Source organism: Haliotis cracherodii, unplaced genomic scaffold (genome assembly GCF_022045235.1).
Source record: "Haliotis cracherodii isolate W230 unplaced genomic scaffold, xgHalCrac1.p SCAF_5, whole genome shotgun sequence".
Lineage (NCBI taxonomy): Eukaryota > Metazoa > Mollusca > Gastropoda > Lepetellida > Haliotidae > Haliotis > Haliotis cracherodii.
The window spans coordinates 13,575,080-13,596,131 of record NW_027266308.1 but is presented as its reverse complement, the minus strand read 5'-3'; the positions used below and the strand labels follow the sequence as shown (position 1 = coordinate 13,596,131).

The 21,052-nt window shown below is 45.2% G+C and overlaps 2 protein-coding genes across 2 annotated transcripts; both read left to right on the top strand.

Moving 5' to 3' along the window:
- Nucleotides 1–6,476: 6,476 nt before the first annotated feature.
- LOC139443540 (adhesive plaque matrix protein-like) lies at nt 6,477–7,667 on the top strand. Its single transcript, XM_071224522.1, has one exon. The coding sequence runs from the start codon at nt 6,477–6,479 to the stop codon at nt 7,665–7,667; it is 1,191 nt and encodes a 396-aa protein (XP_071080623.1).
- Nucleotides 7,668–18,233: 10,566 nt separating this feature from the next.
- LOC139443538 (polypeptide N-acetylgalactosaminyltransferase 5-like) lies at nt 18,234–19,328 on the top strand. The gene has a single exon (XM_071224521.1). The coding sequence runs from the start codon at nt 18,234–18,236 to the stop codon at nt 19,326–19,328; it is 1,095 nt and encodes a 364-aa protein (XP_071080622.1).
- The last annotated feature ends 1,724 nt before the right edge of the window (nt 19,329–21,052 follow it).

Genomic DNA, 21,052 nt, shown 5'->3' with positions numbered 1-21,052 from the left:
TCGGGAAAACCGGACCTGAAACAGGAGGAGTGATAGGGGAAACGGGACCTGAAACAGGAGGAGTGATCGGGAAAACCAGACCTGAAACAGGAGGAGTGATCAGGAAAACCGGACCTGAAACAGGAGGAGTGATAGGGGAAACCAGACCTGAAACAGGAGGAGTGATAGGGGAAACCGGACCTGAAATAGGTGCCAGTGATCGGGAAAACCGGACCTGAAATAGGAGTCAGTGATCGGGAAAACCAGACCTGAAACAGGAGGAGTGATCGGGAAAACCACACCTGAAACAGGAGGTGTGATCGGGAAAACCAGACCTGAAACAGGAGGAGTGATAGGGGAAACGGGACCTGAAACAGGAGGAGTGATAGGGTAAACGGGACCTGAAACAGGAGGAGTGATCGGGGAAACCAGACCTGAAACAGGAGGAGTGATAGGGGAAACCAGACCTGAAACAGGAGGAGTGATCGGGAAAACCAGACCTGAAACAGGAGGAGTGATCGGGAAAACCGGACCTGAAACAGGAGGAGTGATCGGGGAAACGGGACCTGAAACAGGAGGAGTGATCGGGAAAACCAGACCTGAAACAGGAGGAGTGATAGGGGAAACGGGACCTGAAACAGGAGGAGTGATCGGGAAAACCAGACCTGAAACAGGAGGAGTGATCGGGGAAACCAGACCTGAAACAGGAGGAGTGATCGGGAAAACCGGACCTGAAACAGGAGGAGTGATCGGGGAAACCAGACCTGAAACAGGAGGAGTGATCGGGAAAACCGGACCTGAAACAGGAGGAGTGATAGGGGAAACCAGACCTGAAACAGGAGGAGTGATCGGGAAAACCAGACCTGAAACAGGAGGAGTGATCGGGAAAACCGGACCTGAAACAGGAGGAGTGATAGGGGAAACGGGACCTGAAACAGGGAGAGTGATCGGGAAAACCGGAGCTGATACAGGTGGTAATCGAAAACAAGAAGAAGAGGTGCAACACGGGGATGTTATGGCACGAGACTGTTATATGTAAAGCCGGAGCTACAACAAGAGGTTGTCATAGGTACAACATGTGCAAACAGGAGGCTGGTTCAGGTAAAACCTGGAGCCACAGCATGAGGCTGTGATCAGTAAAACATGAACTATAACTCGAGACTGTTGTAAGTGGTAAAACGAGACTGTAATCATAGCTAAAACTCGAGCTACAACAAGAGTCTGTTACAGGTAATAATGGAGCTGCAATATGAGGCTGTTAGTAAAACAAGAGCTGCAACACGAGGCTGTAATTCTAGGTAAAACGCAGCTACAGCATGGAGCTGAATAGGTAAAACACGAGACTGTAATTATAGGTAAAGCTGGAGCTGCAAAAGGAGGTAGTGATCGGTAAAACATGAGCTGTAACACGAGGATGTTAGGATGTTATAGGTAAACATAAGCTGCTGTATGAGGCTGTAAGTATAGGTAAAACTAGAGCTACAACAGGAGTCTGTTATAGGTAATAATGAAGCTGCAATATGAGGCTGTAAGTAAAACAAGAGCTGCAACACGGGGCTACAATTCTGGGTAAAAAGGAGCTACAGCATGGAGCTGTATAGGTAAAACTGGATCTGCTTCCCTCCCACATTCCTATCATGTCCGTGTCGGCGACTCTGATCGTCGCCCCCGTCCCCCCAAAACAAGCACTCTGCCCTCGTGAGGGGATTAGCAGCCACGCTCTAATGCTGCTGAGCGAGAGATGCCCCGAAGGCCGACGTCGACTGATACATTGTCTGAAGGTGTGTGACCTCGTTTCCAGACTGAGTCGAGTTGCATGGAAGAAGCACGTCATGACCATACACCACACATGTCTCACCTGAGCACCACGAAGAACACCATACATTATTATTTTCTACTTCGGAAATTCCCTCCAAATACAATTACATGTTCTTTCGTGATATGAGCAGATTAATGTCATTTTCATAAATCCAAAATGTTCTGTTCAAAATCGTTCAACAAGAGGAAAGAGATTCAAGTCGATAACGTGTAACATACACGTATTATCACTGGCATTTTACATCAGATTTTAGGTGTTAACGCCAGGAGAGCTACAGAACACATTCCAATGTGCCGAAAATAAGTATTGTTATAATAGTGTCGTTTCAATTTTTATTTCGTCTGTGTTAATTTGCAAATATGTTTGCAATTCGTTTCATTGTCCTATAACTATAGCCGGAATTTTAGTCTCTGTATGTCGTTCCCCTTAAAACAAATGATCCATCCTCGATTATCTTGGGCGTTACGTCTCCATTCCGTTATACTAAATACCCTGGACTCATCCGCTACCATAACCTCGTTGTGATATAAAATATATAATTATTATGTAAAATCAAAAAAAGGTTTGTTTGTTTGTTGTCTAACGCCACACTTCGCAACATTCCAGCTATATAACGACTGTTTGTAAATAATCGACCAGACAATCCAGTGATTGACATCATTGGCATCGATCTACGCAATTAGGATAGAATGACATGCATCAACCAAGTCAGCGAGCTTGACCACCCGATCCCGTTAGTCGCCTCTTACTACAAGCAAAGTCGAATCTTACGACATTAAGAAAGCTTAAGCATTACATGGTTACATATAGTTACGTATAGCTAGAATATATGAAAAGTAAACAATTATTTTTAAAAACCCATTAAGATAACAAATATTCTAGATAACAGTCGCAGGTGTACAATGTGTTATGCGTTAGTTTTCACAACCAGCCGTGTCCACCAATGTACACACCAGTGACACCGGTACTTACACCGTTAATCCAGAGCTGCAAGGACTTAGTACTGACCGTCATGACCGTCAGTACGTACTACGTTGCATCCACCATAACCACGACAGCTTGTGCAAGAGTGAAATTATGCTTCGTTGATCACCATGGTCAGCAATATATCAGCAACTCGTACATCAGGGCGACTATAAATTGTCAATGCAAGAGAATATAGGTACTGCATGAGCTGATATAAGTTCTAGATGAGCTGTATCCCAGAGCTGATATAGGTACTACATGAGCCGTATCCCGGAGCTGATATAGGTACTACATAAGCTGTATCCCGGAGCTGATATAGGTACTACATGAGCTGTATGCCGGAGCTGATATAGGTACTACATGAGCTGTATCCCGGAGCTGATATAGGTACTACATGACCCGTATCCCGGAGCTGATATAGGTACTACATGACCCGTATCCCGGAGCTGATATAGGTACTACATGAGCTGTATACCGGAGCTGATATAGGTACTACATGAGCTGTATCCCGGAGCTGATATAGGTACTACATGAGCTGTATACCGGAGCTGATATAGGTACTACATGAGCTGTATCCCGGAGCTGATATAGGTACTACATGAGCTGTATCCCGGAGCTGATATAGGTACTACATGAGCTGTATGCCGGAGCTGATATAGGTACTACATGAGCCGTATCCCGGAGTTGATATAGGTACTACATAAGCTGTATCCCGGAGCTGATATAGGTACTACATAAGCTGTATCCCGGAGCTGTTATAGGTACTACATGAGCTGTATACCGGAGCTGATATAGGTACTACATGAGCTGTATACCGGAGCTGTTATAGGTACTACATGAGCTGTATACCGGAGCTGATATAGGTACTACATAAGCTGTATACCGGAGCTGATATAGGTACTACATAAGCTGTATACCGGAGCTGTTATAGGTATAACATGAGCAGTGTACCGGAGCTGATTTAGGTGAAAGATTAGCTGGATCATGGAACTAATATAGTTAAAACGTCTAATGATCACGGCGCTGATATCAGGCAGGGGACACCAGAAATGGGCTTCACACATTGTACCCATGGTGGCAATCGAACCCGGGTCTTCGGCGTGACGAGCGAACGCTTTAACCACTAGGCTACCTGACCACTCCCAGCTGATACAGGTAAAACTGGAGCGTACGATGGAGGTGATACAGGCTGAACATGAGCTGCTACAAGGTTACGTCAAGACATCGGTTAACTGACAATATTCAGTGTGCGCCCTGTGTACAAGACGACGTGGGGGATTTGAGAGATTCCAGAAGTAGGTCTCCGGCTCACAATACCCTCATTCAGGACTGACACGTGGGAGTAGCGAGATGTACATTTACTTTCATTACTTTCAAGTACCTTTCCGAAGACAGAAAGCCGTGATATGTGTCGCCACGTGTCATACGGACTACAACAACCTACGCAAAGTACACAAAGTCGCGCGATCTGAGCGACGAATAAGAAATAAGGTTGAATGGGACGTTTGATGACTTAGGATTTGTAGGTTAGGCTGTGACATGTCTGTTAAATGAGAAGAATGCAAAGCACGTGTAACAGATTTGGTGTGTTCTGATTGCATAAAAACGAAAAGACGATTTTCCATTTTTTGGCTCATTAACTCTTAACAGATTTATCATGTTATTGGTTTGATAATTTGTTTGATACGCCGCATGTAGCGTTATTTCAGCTGTATCATGGTGGCCTACATGTACGTGAATCTGTGTTTGACTAAACGGTGGTTGAAGCAATGATCAACACCCACGCCGTCGGGGTACGATGACACGCAATCAATCAAATCAACGAGCCTCTTACGACAAAGCATAGTTGCTGGGGACCGATTCTACTACGTGTCTTCACTGGGTTTTATGTTAAGATGTCATGGTAACGAACTAATGTTCAGGTTGATTCAGTCAAGATTTGAACAGTACCCTACTACCATAATCCTGACCCAACAAAGGGACGTAACCCTGCAGAGCGAAAAACAGATCTTCAGACCTAACCCAATCAATTAGCCAACAATCATTAACGGGGAATCCTGGATTAGCTCAACAACCAAATGACACTGCAGTAATATGGGGACCCGTTAGAATAAGCATTCAGCAACCCATGCTTGCCGTAAAAGGCGACTATGCTTGTCGTAAGTGGCGACTAACGGGATCGGGTAGTCAGGCTCGCTTACTTGGTTGATGCATGTCATCGATCCCAATGGCGTAGATCAATGGTAATGATTTCAATCACTGGACTTTCTGGTCCAGTCGCAATTACTTACAAACCGCGGTAACATAGCTGGAATATTGCTGGGTGCGGCGTTAAATAAAAACAACAAAAGCAAATCAGTTATATGGGACAAGTGTACAATTCTTCACGGCGAATTGCGCTGCTTCAGATCCCTGTGTTACCCCTCGCCGAACGCTGTGGGTTGAACTCACTCTCAAACGTTCCGACAGTTTATCCGAATGACGTGGTTCCATCGCCCCATAGGACGCCCTTCATTCGAAGTGGGACTCCTGGTTGGGGCCAGCCCGAAGCAATCCATGTCACCCATGTTGACGGCGGACAGTTTTATTGTTATGGATCCTCCATGGACTGTTTTATCAGTCGCCTCTATGCTCTTGTTCACATAGCTATCAGTTGTCCTTTGTTTCAGATTTCATCGTAGAGAAATCCGTGTTTTGGTTAAAATAAGAATGCTTCTATTGAAAACGTTTCGTCCTCTAATTCGATCAATTCTGTCTTGGCAACTGTCTACATAATTATGTGTTTTATTGTATTCTTAAAAATGTTTTCGCAAACTTTTGTCATTTGTTGTGTTCCTAACTTTTCTCCTTAAATGCAAACGACGTTGCCTAATAATGGATATATCATTTTTGAAAGACATTTTAGTATACCAAGTTGCATATACATTCAGATTCTAAGTATTGAAGCTATCACTCGTTTGAACGTAAACCAGGATTTTAGACCATCCCCTTTTTTCAAAAGATCACATTCTCTTGTGTTAAAAACACGCCTTTGTACCCGGAAGCGTCTTAGGGTATGACGAGGCGGATACGAAGGGCGATATATCACGTCAGAACTAATATCTAGGGGAATACCAGGATGTCATATGTAGTACTGTGTCCACTCAAACAAGTTTCTTTAGGGTTTAAAATACGTTGATAGCTCTTTAAGTTGTCACTTAACAAATTCAATCGATCTTGTCACAAGTGGTTTGAGTCACTACACAGTCATGTCCCGTTCAGTGTTATATATAGTATTCAATAGTGTCTACGAACATCAGCTGATAAAACACACATACTGCTGTTCCCCACAACACACATCCAGCTGTGTACGTTCCCCACAACACACATCCTGCTGTGTACGTTCCCCACAACACACATCCTGCTGTGTACGTTCCCCACAACACACATTCAGCTGTGTACGTTCCCCTACAACACACATCCTGCTGTGTACGTTCCCCACAACACACATCCTGCTGTCTACGTTCCCCACAACACACATCCTGCTGTGTACGTTCCCCACAACACACATTCAGCTGTGTACGTTCCCCTACAACACACATCCTGCTGTTTACGTCCCCTACATCACACATCCTGCTGTCTACGTCCCCCACAACACACATCCTGGTGTCTACGTTCCCCTACAACACACATCCTGCTGTTTACGTCCCCTACATCACACATTCTGCTGTCTATGTCCCCCACAACACACATCCTGGTGTCTACGTTCCCCACAACACACATCCTGCTGTCTATGTTCCCCACAACACACATCCAGCTGCCTACGTTCCCCACAACACACATCCAGCTGTCTACGTCCCCCACAACACACATCCTGCTGTCTACGTTCCCCACAACACACATCCAGCTGTCTACGTTCCCCACAACACACATTCAGCTGTCCACGTTCCCCACAACACACATCCTCCTGTCTACGTTCCCCACAACACACATCCTGCTGTCTACGTTCCCCACAACACACATCCTGGTGTCTACGTTCCCCACAACACACATCCTGCTGTGTACGTTCCCCACAACACACATCCTGCTGTCTATGTTCCCCACAACACACATCCAGCTGTCTACGTTCCCCACAACACACATCCAGCTGTCTACGTTCCCCACAACACACATCCTGCTGTCCACGTTCCCCACAACACACATCCTCCTGTCTACGTTCCCCACAACACACATCCTGCTGTCTATGTTCCCCACAACACACATCCAGCTGTCTACGTTCCCCACAACACACATCCTCCTGTCTACGTTCCCCACAACACACATCCTGCTGTCTATGTTCCCCACAACACACATCCTCCTGTCTACGTTCCCCACAACACACATCCTGGTGTCTACGTTCCCCACAACACACATCCTGCTGTCTACGTCCCCCACAACACACATCCTGGTGTCTACGTTCCCCACAACACACATCCTGGTGTCTACGTTCCCCACAACACACATCCTGCTGTCTACGTTCCCCTACAACACACATCCTGCAGTTTACGTTCCCCACAACACACATCCTGCTGTCTACGTCCCCCACAACACACATCCTGCTGTCCACGTTCCCCACAACACACATCCTGCTGTCTACGTTCCCCACAACACACATCCTGCTGTCTACGTTCCCCACAACACACATCCTGCTGTCTACGTTCCCCACAACACACATCCTGCTGTCTACGTTCCCCACAACACACATCCTGCTGTCTACGTTCCCCACAACACACATCCTGCTGTCTACGTTCCGCACAACACACATCCTGCTGTCTACGTTCCCCACAACACACATCCTGCTGTCTACGTCCCCCATAACACACACCCTGCTGTCTACGTTCTCAACAAAACAAACCCTCCTGTTTACGCGTGCTTGCGTGAGTGAGTGCGTGCCTTCACTTTACTGTTATACACGATTCTGATGCTAACAGAACAAAGATCGTAATCAAAGATCAATTGAACCGCACCCTCCTCATCCTTTCACAAGTAAGGGACGCAAATCTGCAAAGAAAATTGCAAAGACCGAGCCACACATGTGCCATACTTGTACATGTTGTTCTAGGCTAATAGAAGACAGAAGAGTAAACTATAGTGCGAGTATTCATCCACGTCACCGGGGTACGATGATACACCAGGTCAACCAGCTCACAACAGAGTTGGCGTTTACACAGAATCAGTTGATTTGTGGCCACTCAATTCACACTTTTAGGCATGAGGTGATAATATTCCGCCTAGTCATACTATCATGTGAGCGCAACTCGGAAGTCATTGGTTTAGGTATCTTATCTTTCACCAGTTGCCTTCATGCCACGCCGAAAGTTATCGCAATATTAGCCAGACGATCACAAGCGCAAATGTCATGTTTATAACTGAACTGATTATGAGTTGTGGCAGCTAATGTAGCAATCTCACAATTAGGAGACAGGTGTATATTCTTTAATATTTCAAACGCGGGACAGTACTCTTAATCAGTATTTTAGCCGTGAGCTAATTTACATGCATCAGCCTGTTCAGTAAATGAGTCAAGTTTAATGGCAGATGATACTATCATTTTGAAATGCCAGCTAAATGTGAGAAAAAAAGAACAGATTGATTCAGCCTGTATTCATGTTTGCCGCTGACGACATAACAATGGTAATTGGGGAGAATCGGGGAAACGAACCAAATATCTCCGTATAATGACATTACTATCGCGATACCTCTAGGCCACCATGAACTAACCCAGTATTAAAACATGCCCCATTCAGGGTGCCATTTGTTTACGACCCTCGTAGCAATATTGGGGCGGTCAGGTAGCCTATAGAGTGGTAAAGCGTTCGCTCGACACGCTGAAGACCCGGTTTCGATTCCCGACATGGGTACAATGTGTGAAGCCCATTTCTGGTGTCCCCCGTCGTGATATTGCTGGAATATTGCTAAAAGCGGCGTAAAACCATACCCACTCACTTGTAGCAATATTCTTGTCATATCACGAAGTGGGACACCGCCATATTCACACACTGTTTCCAACTCTGGGCATTATGTTTCCTGAAAAGAATGAAAATAATATGCCGTGGTGGCCATTTTGAAAAACAGATTCGAACCTCTTGGTACAAATTCAGGTGTCATTATTGATGGGAACATCAGTTTCAGCTTCTTTGAGCGAGTGGTTTCTGAAAAGATTATGTTTACAAAGCCAAGAATACTTTGTGGTAGAATTAAAAATATGATCAAAGTCCAAAGGTCAAGTCATGCACAAAATTTGAAATCTTAAAATTGAAAAAAGATCTCAGATGTAAGGGTGCTTTACAGACTGCACGTGTACCAAAGTAAAGGCCACAAGTGTTATTTTAAATATGTCTGCCATGACAGGCCACGGTTTGTTTGTTTGTGCGAATATATATTCATGATGTCAATCCTTGGATTTTCTGGTCCAGATTAGTTTCAGCCCGCCGTCTTATTGTCGGAATATTGCTGTGCTTGTGCTCTGTGTGTCATCAATGCCTTGCACGTAGTATTACAGTATTGACACATCACGACATCCGAGTCATTGAATATCACGTGTTCCACTTCTGGCAATACAATATCCGTATAAACAGTAGCTTTAACTTTCTGTGTCCCGTTAACACGAATACAACGCCCGGTGGGTATTATAGGGTAGCGTCGAGGTGTACATCCATACTGCACGAACTTCATGACACTCAAACTAGATACATAGCAGATGTGTTGGTTTCATTACATAGAAGATTTTTCTTAGATCTGTTTGAATGTGTGCGTTGGGTTCATTGTATAGAAGATGTTTTCCTACAACTATTTCAATGTCTGCGTTGGGTTCATTGTATAGAAGATGTTTTCCTACAACTATTTCAATGTCTGCGGTGGCTTCATTGTATAAAAGATGTTATCCTACAACTATTTCAATGTCTGCGGTGGGTTCATTGTATAGAAGATGTTTTCCTACAACCATTTCAATGTCTGCGGTGGGTTCATTGTATAGAAGATGTTTTCCTATAAATATTTCAATGTCTGCGGTGGGTTCATTGTATAGAAGATGTTATCCTACAACTATATGCCAATGTCTGCGGTGGGTTCATTGTATAGAAGATGTTATCCTACAACTATTTCAATGTCTGCGGATGGTTCATTGTATAGAAGATGTTTTCCTACAACTATTTCAATGTCTGCGGTGGGTTCATTGTATAGAAGATGTTATCCTACAACTATTTCAATGTCTGCGGTGGGTTCATTGTATAGAAGATGTTATCCTACAACAATATGCCAATGTCTGCGGTGGGTTCGCTGTATAGAAGATGTTATCCTACAACTATCTCAATGTCTGCGGTGGGTTCATTGTAAAGAAGATGTTATCCTACAATTACTTCAATGTCTGCGGTGGGATAATTATAAAGGAGATGTCCTAAAACTACCACGCTTACCACGAGTAGGGGTTTTGACAACCTAATGTTCATAATCGTGATGAATCTGTGATTCAAACCCGCGACAGGGTGGATCTTAGCAAGTCAGGGACGCAACTGTGGTCAATATCTGCACCTTCCATGTCTGGAATCTTGGTTGAAAACACAAATTGTCCGCGTTCTCCAATCTCAAATTAGAGTGAATGAATGAATGTTGTTTTACACCACAACCTGCTGTATCAGGGAAACCTTTAATAGCCGAGTCTGGACCAGGCAAACCAGTGACTGAAATGAATGAGCAACGATCCATCGGATACGATGCCATCCGGTCAACTCAGTCACAGAGAGTGAGCATCCGGTATTCATAGTGCTAGCCCACTGATATACCATGCACCAGTATAACCCATCTTCCCGAGGCAAGAGAGTTAACTGACTATGAAAGTCCAGTTTCCACCCTTGCCGAACTAGGCTGGAATTCCTGGGCTCGATCGTAGCGACGTCAGTGGCTATTACCAGTTATGTCCTTTCTAAGCCTCTCCGGGGCGGTCGGGTAGCCTAGTGGTTAAAGCGTTCGCTCGTCTCGCCGAAGACCCGAGTTCGATTCCAGACATGGGTACAATGTGTGAAGCCCATTTTTGGTGTCCCCTGCCGTGATATTGCTGGAATGTTGCCAAAAGCGGCGTAAAACCATACTCACTCAGTCACTCGATCACGCTAAGCCTCTCCTATAGACCAATCAGATTCCACCTATCGTATCACGTTTGCTTCAAACAAAATGGCGGCGCCCGGTCAGGACGATCTGATCGATAATCAAGATCTATATTGGGATACAACGGGTCTTACATCACGAAATGCATCAAATCATGTTAGCACCTTGATTAAAAACATGAAAAGACCTGGAAATTATCTCTTGACAACGAGTTGGCGGTGCACATGCTTTGCAAATCCTGCAATCGACTGAAATCTGCACGACAGTTTACGAACCGGATTTCATTGCGCGATTTTGATTGGACTATGCAAAGACTCGTTAGTCCAGCCAAAATATATCTCCATAATACAAGCCTAGTTCGGCAAGGGTGGAAACTGGACTTTTAACTCTCTTCCCTAGGGAAGATGCAGTATAACATGATTAACCAACTCAGACACAGTATACTGACTCCGAGCCTGCCAGTCATTCTTTTATCCCCTTGGGGCGGTCGGGTTGCCTAGTGGTTAAAGCGTTCGCTCGTCACGCTGAAGACCCGGTTTCGATTCCCGACATGGGTACAATGTGTGAAGCCCATTTCTGGTGTCCCCCGCCGTGATAATGCTGGAATATTGCTAAAAGCGACGTAAAACCATACTCGCTCACTCACTTTTATCCCCTTAATCCCGAGCGCCAGCATGATAAGAAGAAAAGAGCCATCATTTAACGTATTTTGGTTTTACGCGGATAGGGGCTCGAACCACCGACCTGCCGCTCTCGTGGCAGACGCTCTATCACTAGACCTCGAAGGTGATTATAAATCCCATTGAGTGAGTACTACGCATATGATGGATATTGATCATAAAGCTATGTGTGTGTGCCCTCATTAAACTAAGTGTAACTGTATAAATTATTTTATAGATCACTTACATCCCTCTCGAATGTTCGACAGTGTCAACACTTCCATCGACCGATGTCTCACAACTTCAACGATGACATCCAGGTTAACAGGACAATAGACGTATCTGTCCTTCGTAAAAGAGCAGTTTTTTGAGCTACCAAGTCTATGTGTCAAAATCGGAGTGACGACAGCCATTGGGTTTTCCGGCATCTTTGGCTTGTCATGAAAAAGGCGGTCAGATAGTCATCTCTAGACATAATGAACTCATTATATCCGATGTTCGCAATTCACATTGAGAATAACGTTGAGTACCATCTGTATTCCGATGTATCCCAAGTTGATCAAACATTCACACATCTTCCGAACACCCCATGGCACCTTCATGACGCTATGATACCTTCCGGACACCTCATGGCACCTTCACGACGCTATGATACCTTCCGGACACCTCATGGCACCTTCATGACGCTATGATGACTTCCGGACACCTCATGGCACCTTCACGACGCTATGATACCTTCCGGACACCTCATGGCACCTTCACGACGCTATGATACCTTCAGGACACCTCATGGCACCTTCATGACGCTATGATACCTTCCGGACACCTCATGGCACCTTCATAACGCTATGATACCTTCCGGACACCTCATGGTACCTTCATGACACTATGATACTTTCCGGACACCTCATGGCACCTTCATGACGCTGTGATACTTTCCGGACACCTCATGGCACCTTCACGACGCTATGATACCTTCCGGACACCTCATGGCACCTTCACGACGCTATGATACCTTCCGGACACCTCATGGCACCTTCATGACACTATGATACCTTCCGGACACCTCATGGCACCTTCATAACGCTGTGATACCTTCCGGACACCTCATGGCACCTTCATAACACTGTGATACCTTCCGGACACCTCATGGTACCTTCATGACACTATGATACTTTCCGGACACCTCATGGCACCTTCACGACGCTGTGATACCTTCCGGACACCTCATGGCACCTTCATGACGCTATGATACTTTCAGGACACCTCATGGCACCTTCATGACGCTATGATACCTTCCGGGCACCTCATGGTACCTTCATGACGCTATGATACTTTCCGGACACCTCATGGCACCTTCATAACGCTGTGATACCTTCCGGACACCTCATGGCACCTTCATAACGCTGTGATACCTTCCGGACACCTCATGGCACCTTCATGACGCTATGATACCTTCCGGACACCTCATGGCACCTTCATAACGCTATGATACCTTCCGGACACCTCATGGCACCTTCACGACGCTGTGATACCTTCCGGACACCTCATGGCACCTTCACGACGCTATGATACTTTCCGGACACCTCATGGCACCTTCATGACACTATGATACTTTCCGGACACCTCATGGCACCTTCATAACGCTATGATACCTTCCGGACACCTCATGGCACCTTCATAACGCTATGATACCTTCCGAACACCTCATGGCACCTTCACGACGCTATGATACTTTCCGGACACCTCATGGCACCTTCATGACACTATGATACCTTCCGGACACCTCATGGCACCTTCATGACACTATGATACCTTCCGGACACCTCATGGCACCTTCATAACGCTATGATACCTTCCGGACACCTCATGGCACCTTCACGACGCTATGATACCTTCCGGACACCTCATGGCACCTTCATGACACTATGATACTTTCCGGACACCTCATGGCACCTTCATAACGCTGTGATACCTTCCGGACACCTCATGGCACCTTCATGACACTATGATACTTTCCGGACACCTCATGGCACCTTCATAACGCTGTGATACCTTCCGGACACCTCATGGCACCTTCATGACGCTATGATACTTTCCGGACCACTCATGGCACCTTCATAACGCTGTGATACCTTCCGGACACCTCATGGCACCTTCATGACGCTATGATACTTTCCGGACACCTCATGGCACCTTCATAACGCTGTGATACCTTCCGGACACCTCATGGCACCTTCATGACGCTATGATACTTTCCGGACCACTCATGGCACCTTCATAACGCTGTGATACCTTCCGGACACCTCATGGCACCTTCACGACGCTATGATACCTTCCGGACACCTCATGGCACCTTCATAACGCTGTGATACCTTCCGGACACCTCATGGCAACTTCATGACGCTATGATACTTTCCGGACACCCCATGGCACCTTCATGACGCTATGATACCTTCCGGACACCTCATGGCACCTTCACGACGCTATGATACCTTCAGGACACCTCATGGCACCTTCATAACGCTGTGATACCTTCCGGACACCTCATGGCAACTTCATGACGCTATGATACTTTCCGGACACCTCATGGCACCTTCATAACGCTGTGATACCTTCCGGACACCTCATGGCACCTGCACGACGTTATGATACCTTCCGGACACCTCATGGCACCTTCATGACACTATGATACTTTCCGGACACCCTACGACACCATCCGAAAACCCCATGACACCCTCACAACACTGACACCTTGCAAACACCCCACGACACCTTCCTGACACACGATGGCAATTCATGACACCCCACGACACCAATCACACATCTCTAACACCATCGTGACAGGACCTTCCAGGACTGACACCTTCCGGGCACCTTCCTAAAATAGCAGATATCGCATGACACATCCCTGACACCCTATAACAACTTCCTGACACCCCCTGAAACCTTCCTGTTATACCATGACACCCCAGATACAGATGACACCCTCTTGATGACGCCAACATATGACATCCATAGCAATATTACAGCAGGGGCGACAACCTCATGAATCATCAATGCAAGAAAAGAATTCCGAATCCATCTATATAAAAGTCCCAAAACAAATGTTGTCGGTTAGCCTAGTGGTTAAAGCGTTCGCTCGTCACGCAGAAGACCCGGGTTCGATTCCCGACATGGGTACAATGTGTGAAGCCCATTTCTGGTGTCCCCCGCCGTGATATTGCTGGAATATTGCTAAAAGCGGCGTAAAACCATACTCACTCACTATTCTCCCCCGTGACAACCACTAATTTGTTCAACCGTCTTTTTCCGATAATCTCAGAATGCACTTGGATTGTTCCTGAGTGTAACCAGCCCCAATCGAATGTCAGGGTAGATCCATGACCCCTAGTGTGGATCCTATACACTGTCCACCACGACGAAGACCCGTGTCGTGTGGGGCTTCATAGTCATCATGCATTGACGATTCCATTAGAAAGATGTGAAACAACATACCCGCATCAAATGGTCGGAGAAAGGTTGCTTGGTGTCTGGTTTGTTGTGGTGATCATTTTCAATGAGCCGTTAATGTGGGTGCGTTGTGCTTAAGGCCAATAAAAGCAATATTCACCAGGGATCATAATCAAGGCAAGCGAACCCACGATCAATATCATTCCCATGAAGAGCAAACAATTCAAACAGGCAACTCTCTTATCTCATGTTTCAGTAAGCAATCAGATTTACCGGTGATACGCGTTTCCAGAAACACTAGCGCCTTATTATACATAGTGTGAGGGGTGATCGATTAGTTCTGAGCCTCACACAGAAAGGCTTGACCTGAAGACATTATAAAAATAACATAATCCCATTTCACATTGATACACTTTGCCAACGATATTTCGTAGAAGTCCAAATTTTGGCTGTCCAAATAAGCTGCTATGACGCCATAGTTCGAGTCCAAATGGGTTCCACCTAGAGCGTTCTTCATGTTTGGGAACAGATGGACGTTTGGCGGAGCTAGATCAGGAGACTAAGGAGGAGTACATAGCCACAGTCGTTACTGATTTGTGCACTGACGAATTGTCATGTCAGGGCATACCTTTTCTCAGGTTCCCACATCTCGTAGTCTTAATTTCTGCCCGTAATTGCCTCTAATGTGCAGCATAATATGCTCCGTTTATTGTCTGGCCTTTTGGAAGATAGTTGACCATGATGACATCCTCGGCATTTCTGACCCGTATTGAAGTATTGATCTTCATCAACCTCTACTTGTCAAAAGAGGTAACTAATGGGGTCGGGTGGTCAGGTTCGCTGACTCGGTTGATGCATGTCATCGTATCCAAATTGCGTGGATCTAACTTAATTCTAACCCGGATCTTCACGGGTAGACAAACTTAGAAACATAATGAGGGCAAACTGGAGTTCGAACCCACGATCATAGGTTTCCTGCACACCTCAAACGATAGGACCACTCGTGCCCACTTTGACTGCTATGAATTTTACATTCATTTTATTATTATGCAGTGAAAAGGTTTACGTTTGTTTTAGGAATCACACGGCAAAACGTGTTGGTAAAAATTAAAGAAGTCAATACAGATGAATTGTGAATATGTTGTTTAAATGTCTTGAAATATTTCTGTCTCATCAGAATGTAAGCTCACCTGCCTGTGCCTGGAACAATCTGTAGCGAGTCTTGGTGACGGGACATTTTCTGAACCGAAGCTGAAAATGGGAAGGCGCCACCGTACTTGCTTGGCGGTACCTCTCATAGCAGCGAGACCGCCTCCATGGTCAAATGGTAGAGCGTCCGCCCGGAGAGCGAAGGTCCGGGGTTCGATCCTCAGCCGCGTCATACCAAGAGACATTAAAAGATGGTACTTGTCGTTACCCTGTCTGGCGCTCGGCATTAAGGGGCTAAAACAAGGACTGGTCGGCTCGCAGTCAGTATACTGTATCTGAGTTGGGTATTCATGTTAAACTGCGGCATGGTATCTCAGTGAGCTGGCACTATAAATCGGCATCAGTCCGGACTAGTACAAGCAGCCACACACACACACATACACACGTGCATGCACGTCACTTTATAGGCGCAATAATCTTGGACGTGACGTTAAACCTCGTTAAAACTCATTTCACCTCGACCCGTGAAGATCCGGGGTAGAATAGGTCTTCAACAACCCATGCTTGCTGTAAAAAGCGACTATGCTTGTCGTAAGAGACGACTAACGGGATCGGGTGGTCAGGCTCGCTGACTTGGTTGATGCATGTCATCGAATCCCAATTTCGTGGATCGATGCTCATGATATCAATCACTGGATTGTCTGGCCCAGTCTCGATTGTTTACAGACCGGCGTCATATAGCTGGAATATTGCTGACTGCGGCGTAAAACAACAAACACACAAAACATTTCACCTCACTTCACCTCTAATACCAGCGCTGCAGCGCGCCCAGCTCAAACTGCAATCGTTCTTTAGGCTAGGTTTTTGTTAAAAACATTTTTGTGATTATAAATAGTCGCGCTGTCTTGATAGTGTTAAAAACGAGAGGATACCTTTGTTTTACAGATAAAAAAGGAAAACATTTAACAACATCAACATTTAGACCAAAACAACAACTGAACCAACGCTGCACGAAATGCGGGTGGTGTTCAGAAGTGGCCAAGATAGCTATTTAACAGAAAATTTACTCTGTTATTAAACATGTCACCACCTCACAAAGGTTATGATATGATAGACAATTAAATAATACATTTGGGAGTGATATCATGGTTAGAAATTAAGCATGGCAATGGGCAGTAATTACAGATAATAAGCAACACGACCATTTTTATAGGCATAAAAAGAAGAAATTGTATTCCGCTTTAGTTCCGCATTACCACTTTTACACGCTGCTACATTTAGCGGCACTTTGCAGAACGGAGTAAAAATACAAAACACAAGAAGTGCAGATGATTTTGCTCTTATTAAATGTTTGTCAATTAAACACATAGTTGCATGCCAGAGATATAATTCTCTACGGTGTTTATCCCAGTTCTGGTCGCTACACACGTTCTCCCACGTGCAAGAACTGGTGACACAGATTTCTTGAGCCTCGTCTTGAAGTTGTGTATCCTCTGCGTCCAGTCATCAACATGGCGTGCAAGGGCAGATTCAAGGTAAAATGTCTGTTGGGCTTTGCGATCGTTGTACATGTAATCAACGTTGTTGTCATTTACCAACTTGGACTGCTTACCCGTGTTGCGAAGATAAGAGGACGTGGCCCGATCGTACTCGAACGAAACACATCATACATCATAGATTTTGACAAAATTCGTGAAGATATTTTTCCTAGGAATTCGTTCACTGACGTGTCACGATTTTTCATCAATGTCACAAAATCTAACAAACTCTCAGTGGACAGACCCATTCCTGATACACGCCCTTACGAGTGCAGAAAGGTCAATATATCCGGTGCAGCCCTCCCTTCTGTGTCTGTTATAATCCCCATGCATAACGAACCATGGTCGACTTTATTGAGAACTCTTCACAGCGTCATCAACAACAGTCCATCCCATCTTCTGTATGAAGTCATCGTCATTGACGACATGAGTGATCTCCCCTTCCTTATAAAACCTATGAAGCACTATCTGCGTCGATTCCCTAAAGTATCGCTGATACGATCAGCACAACGCTTAGGAACTATGAAATCACGGAATATGGGGGCCAAAATGGCTCAAGGGGAGGTTCTAGTTTTTTTAGATTCTCACACAGAAGCGAACGTCGGCTGGCTGGAGCCGATAGTTTGGGAAATATACAAAAACAGACGGACCGTCATTCAACCAGCAATTGATACCATTGATGCCATGACCCTCGAGTACCGGAAGTACATGGAGAACATGCGCGGAGAGATCCAGTGGAGCCTCGGTTTCACGTTTGCACCGATTCCACCAAGAGCTTTACTAGGGAGAACCAGCACTGACCCCATACTTACTCCTGCTATCGTTGGTTGTTGTTTTGCCGTGGATAGAAGGTACTACTTGGATTTGGGGGGTCTTGATGAAGGGATGACGACTTGGGGAGGAGAGGATGTGGAGTTCTCCCTACGGGTGTGGTTGTGTGGTGGCAATATGAAGATCCTGGAGTGTTCCCGTGTTGGTCACATTTTTAAGTCAGGACATCCATTTGCCGTGTCGTATGATGATCTTCTCCACAACGAACAACGTATTGCGGAACTCTGGCTAGGGGATTATAAGAAGATTTTCTATGCAGTTCATGGGGGAAGAGTAACTCACTCCACCGACTTCGGTGACCTGTCCACAATCAGGGACACTCAACGCAATCTAAACTGTAATCGTTTCACCTGGTACCTTGAAAACGTCTTTCCAGAACTTGACGTTCCACCCCTTTCATCTGTAAAATTCGGCAATGTTAAAAATTCGGCAAGTTCTCTGTGTATCGGAATAGATAATACGTCACCAAATGCTTTTCATTTGATTCAATGCTGGGGGTCCGGATCTTCTAGCGTAGCTCTTACGAAAAACGGATTTCTGAAGTTGAGGGGCAAATGCATGGGGTCTGAGAACAGGTATATTGTGCTGAAGCCGTGCAGCATCGATGACCTTGGTCAACAGTGGACCTATACAGCCAATCAGCAGCTTGTGTGGCATGATGGGAAAAGTTGCATGATGCACGTCAGCGACCCTGACCCCGCGACAGGTCACCGTCAGACCATTATGTTGATGCCATGTGAAATAAAGAAGGAGCATGTGGAGTTTACACAATGGACATTCACCTACAGCCTCTCGTTTTCTGACAATATGTGAACAAAATAATTTCTTGTAATATGAAAAGCCAAGTCCCTATTCCATTAAAGCTTAATAGATATGCATATGGTTTCATTTTTTCATTAACACAAGGAAGAGGGGGCATGTTAGAACAGTTCCCGCGATTACTTTGCGAGTCGGGTAGATTCAGTTCTCGGATGTATTTGACACTCGGTGGTCAGGATCACTGACTTGGATGATGCACGTCATCGTATTCCAATTGCGTTAATCGATGCTCATTGTGCCAATCACTGGATTGTATCGTCCAGACTCAATTCTTTACAGACCGCCGTCAAATAGCTTGAATATTGCTGAGTGCGGCGTTAAACAACAAACAAACAAATAAAACCCTAATTTTGTATTTCCCCCGATGGTGTCAACCAATGTTCATATCGTAGGATCCCTTGGGAGCACGGGCTCGTCAAGGTCCCACCCAAAACCATATTGCATGTCGTTACAGGCCTCACTGTGTGTTGAGACCCGTTAAGATTCCGGGGTAGAATAGGTCTTCAGCAACCCATGCTTGCCGTAAAAGGCGACTATGCTTGTCGTAAAAGGCGACTAACGCGATCGGGTGGTCAGGCTCGCTGACTTGGTTGATGAAGGTCATCGATACCAATTGCGTGGATCGATGCTCATGATATCAATCACTGGATTGTCTGGTCCAGACTCGATTATTTTACAGACCGCCGTCATATAGCTGGAATATTGCTGAGTTACGCGTTAAACAACAAACAAACAAACCAACCAACCAACAATGTGTGTTGAAGGTGGAAACTCCAGTTTCTTTAAATATATTCCAGAGGGACGCGTGAAAAGTTGCGTCCATCTACCTTCCTATGTTTAGGTTCATCCTGCTTGAGTATCGCACATGAAGCCGAGGCACCATAATTATAAGTACTCATGATCCCCAGTGAGATGGCCTATTAGCCCGTGTTTTAAACTGTATAAATAATATTGTTATGCCCAAATATGTTTGACTTCTTTGTTTTTAAATATAACTTTGTATTCATGACTCAATGGCAAAAATGATTCAATCTTTAGTACCCCTATGAAGGTCATGGTCACATTACCCGAGAAGATACGGGGTAGAATTGGTCCTCAGCAATCTATGCTTGTCTTAAGAGGCGACTTACGGGATCGGGTGGTCAGACTCGCTGACTTGGTTGATACATGTAATCGTATCCCAATAGCGTAGATCGATGCTCATGATGTCAATCACTGGATTGTCTGGTCCAGACCCCTTTCTTTGCAGACGGACGTCACAAAGGTGGAATATTGCTGAGTGCGGCGTTAAACAACAAACAAACACACATGGTCACAGTATATGCTTAAGCTATGAAAAACTCTTGATATTTCTCATCGTATTGTTATGGGTGTTGGCCATATAAATGCTGCTTGAAGCTTTTCAATCAAGGTTTCACCATCAAAGTCATTCCAGAAATATGATGATAGACATTCAGAGAAATTTACTAAATATGACACATTGCTTGGTAACACGATATGGGTTGAGCAACGTCACTGGTAAGATGGCACTCGATCAACCGACTCAACAGAGCCTGATCAACGGATCCAATGAAGTTGCTTTTTACGACAAATCTGCTGAAGATTCATTGTAACCTGGCGCCCAACGGGGCACTAATATTCAAAGACATCAATTCGCTTCATTACAGAAATATAAGGTGAGGTGAAATGGGGTTTAATGTCGCGTTCAAGATTATTAC

Coding starts and splice junctions, on each gene's coding strand:
- LOC139443540 (XM_071224522.1), top strand. CDS start 6,477: ATGTCCCCCACAACACACATCCTGGTGTCTACGTTCCCCACAACACAC.
- LOC139443538 (XM_071224521.1), top strand. CDS start 18,234: ATGGCTCAAGGGGAGGTTCTAGTTTTTTTAGATTCTCACACAGAAGCG.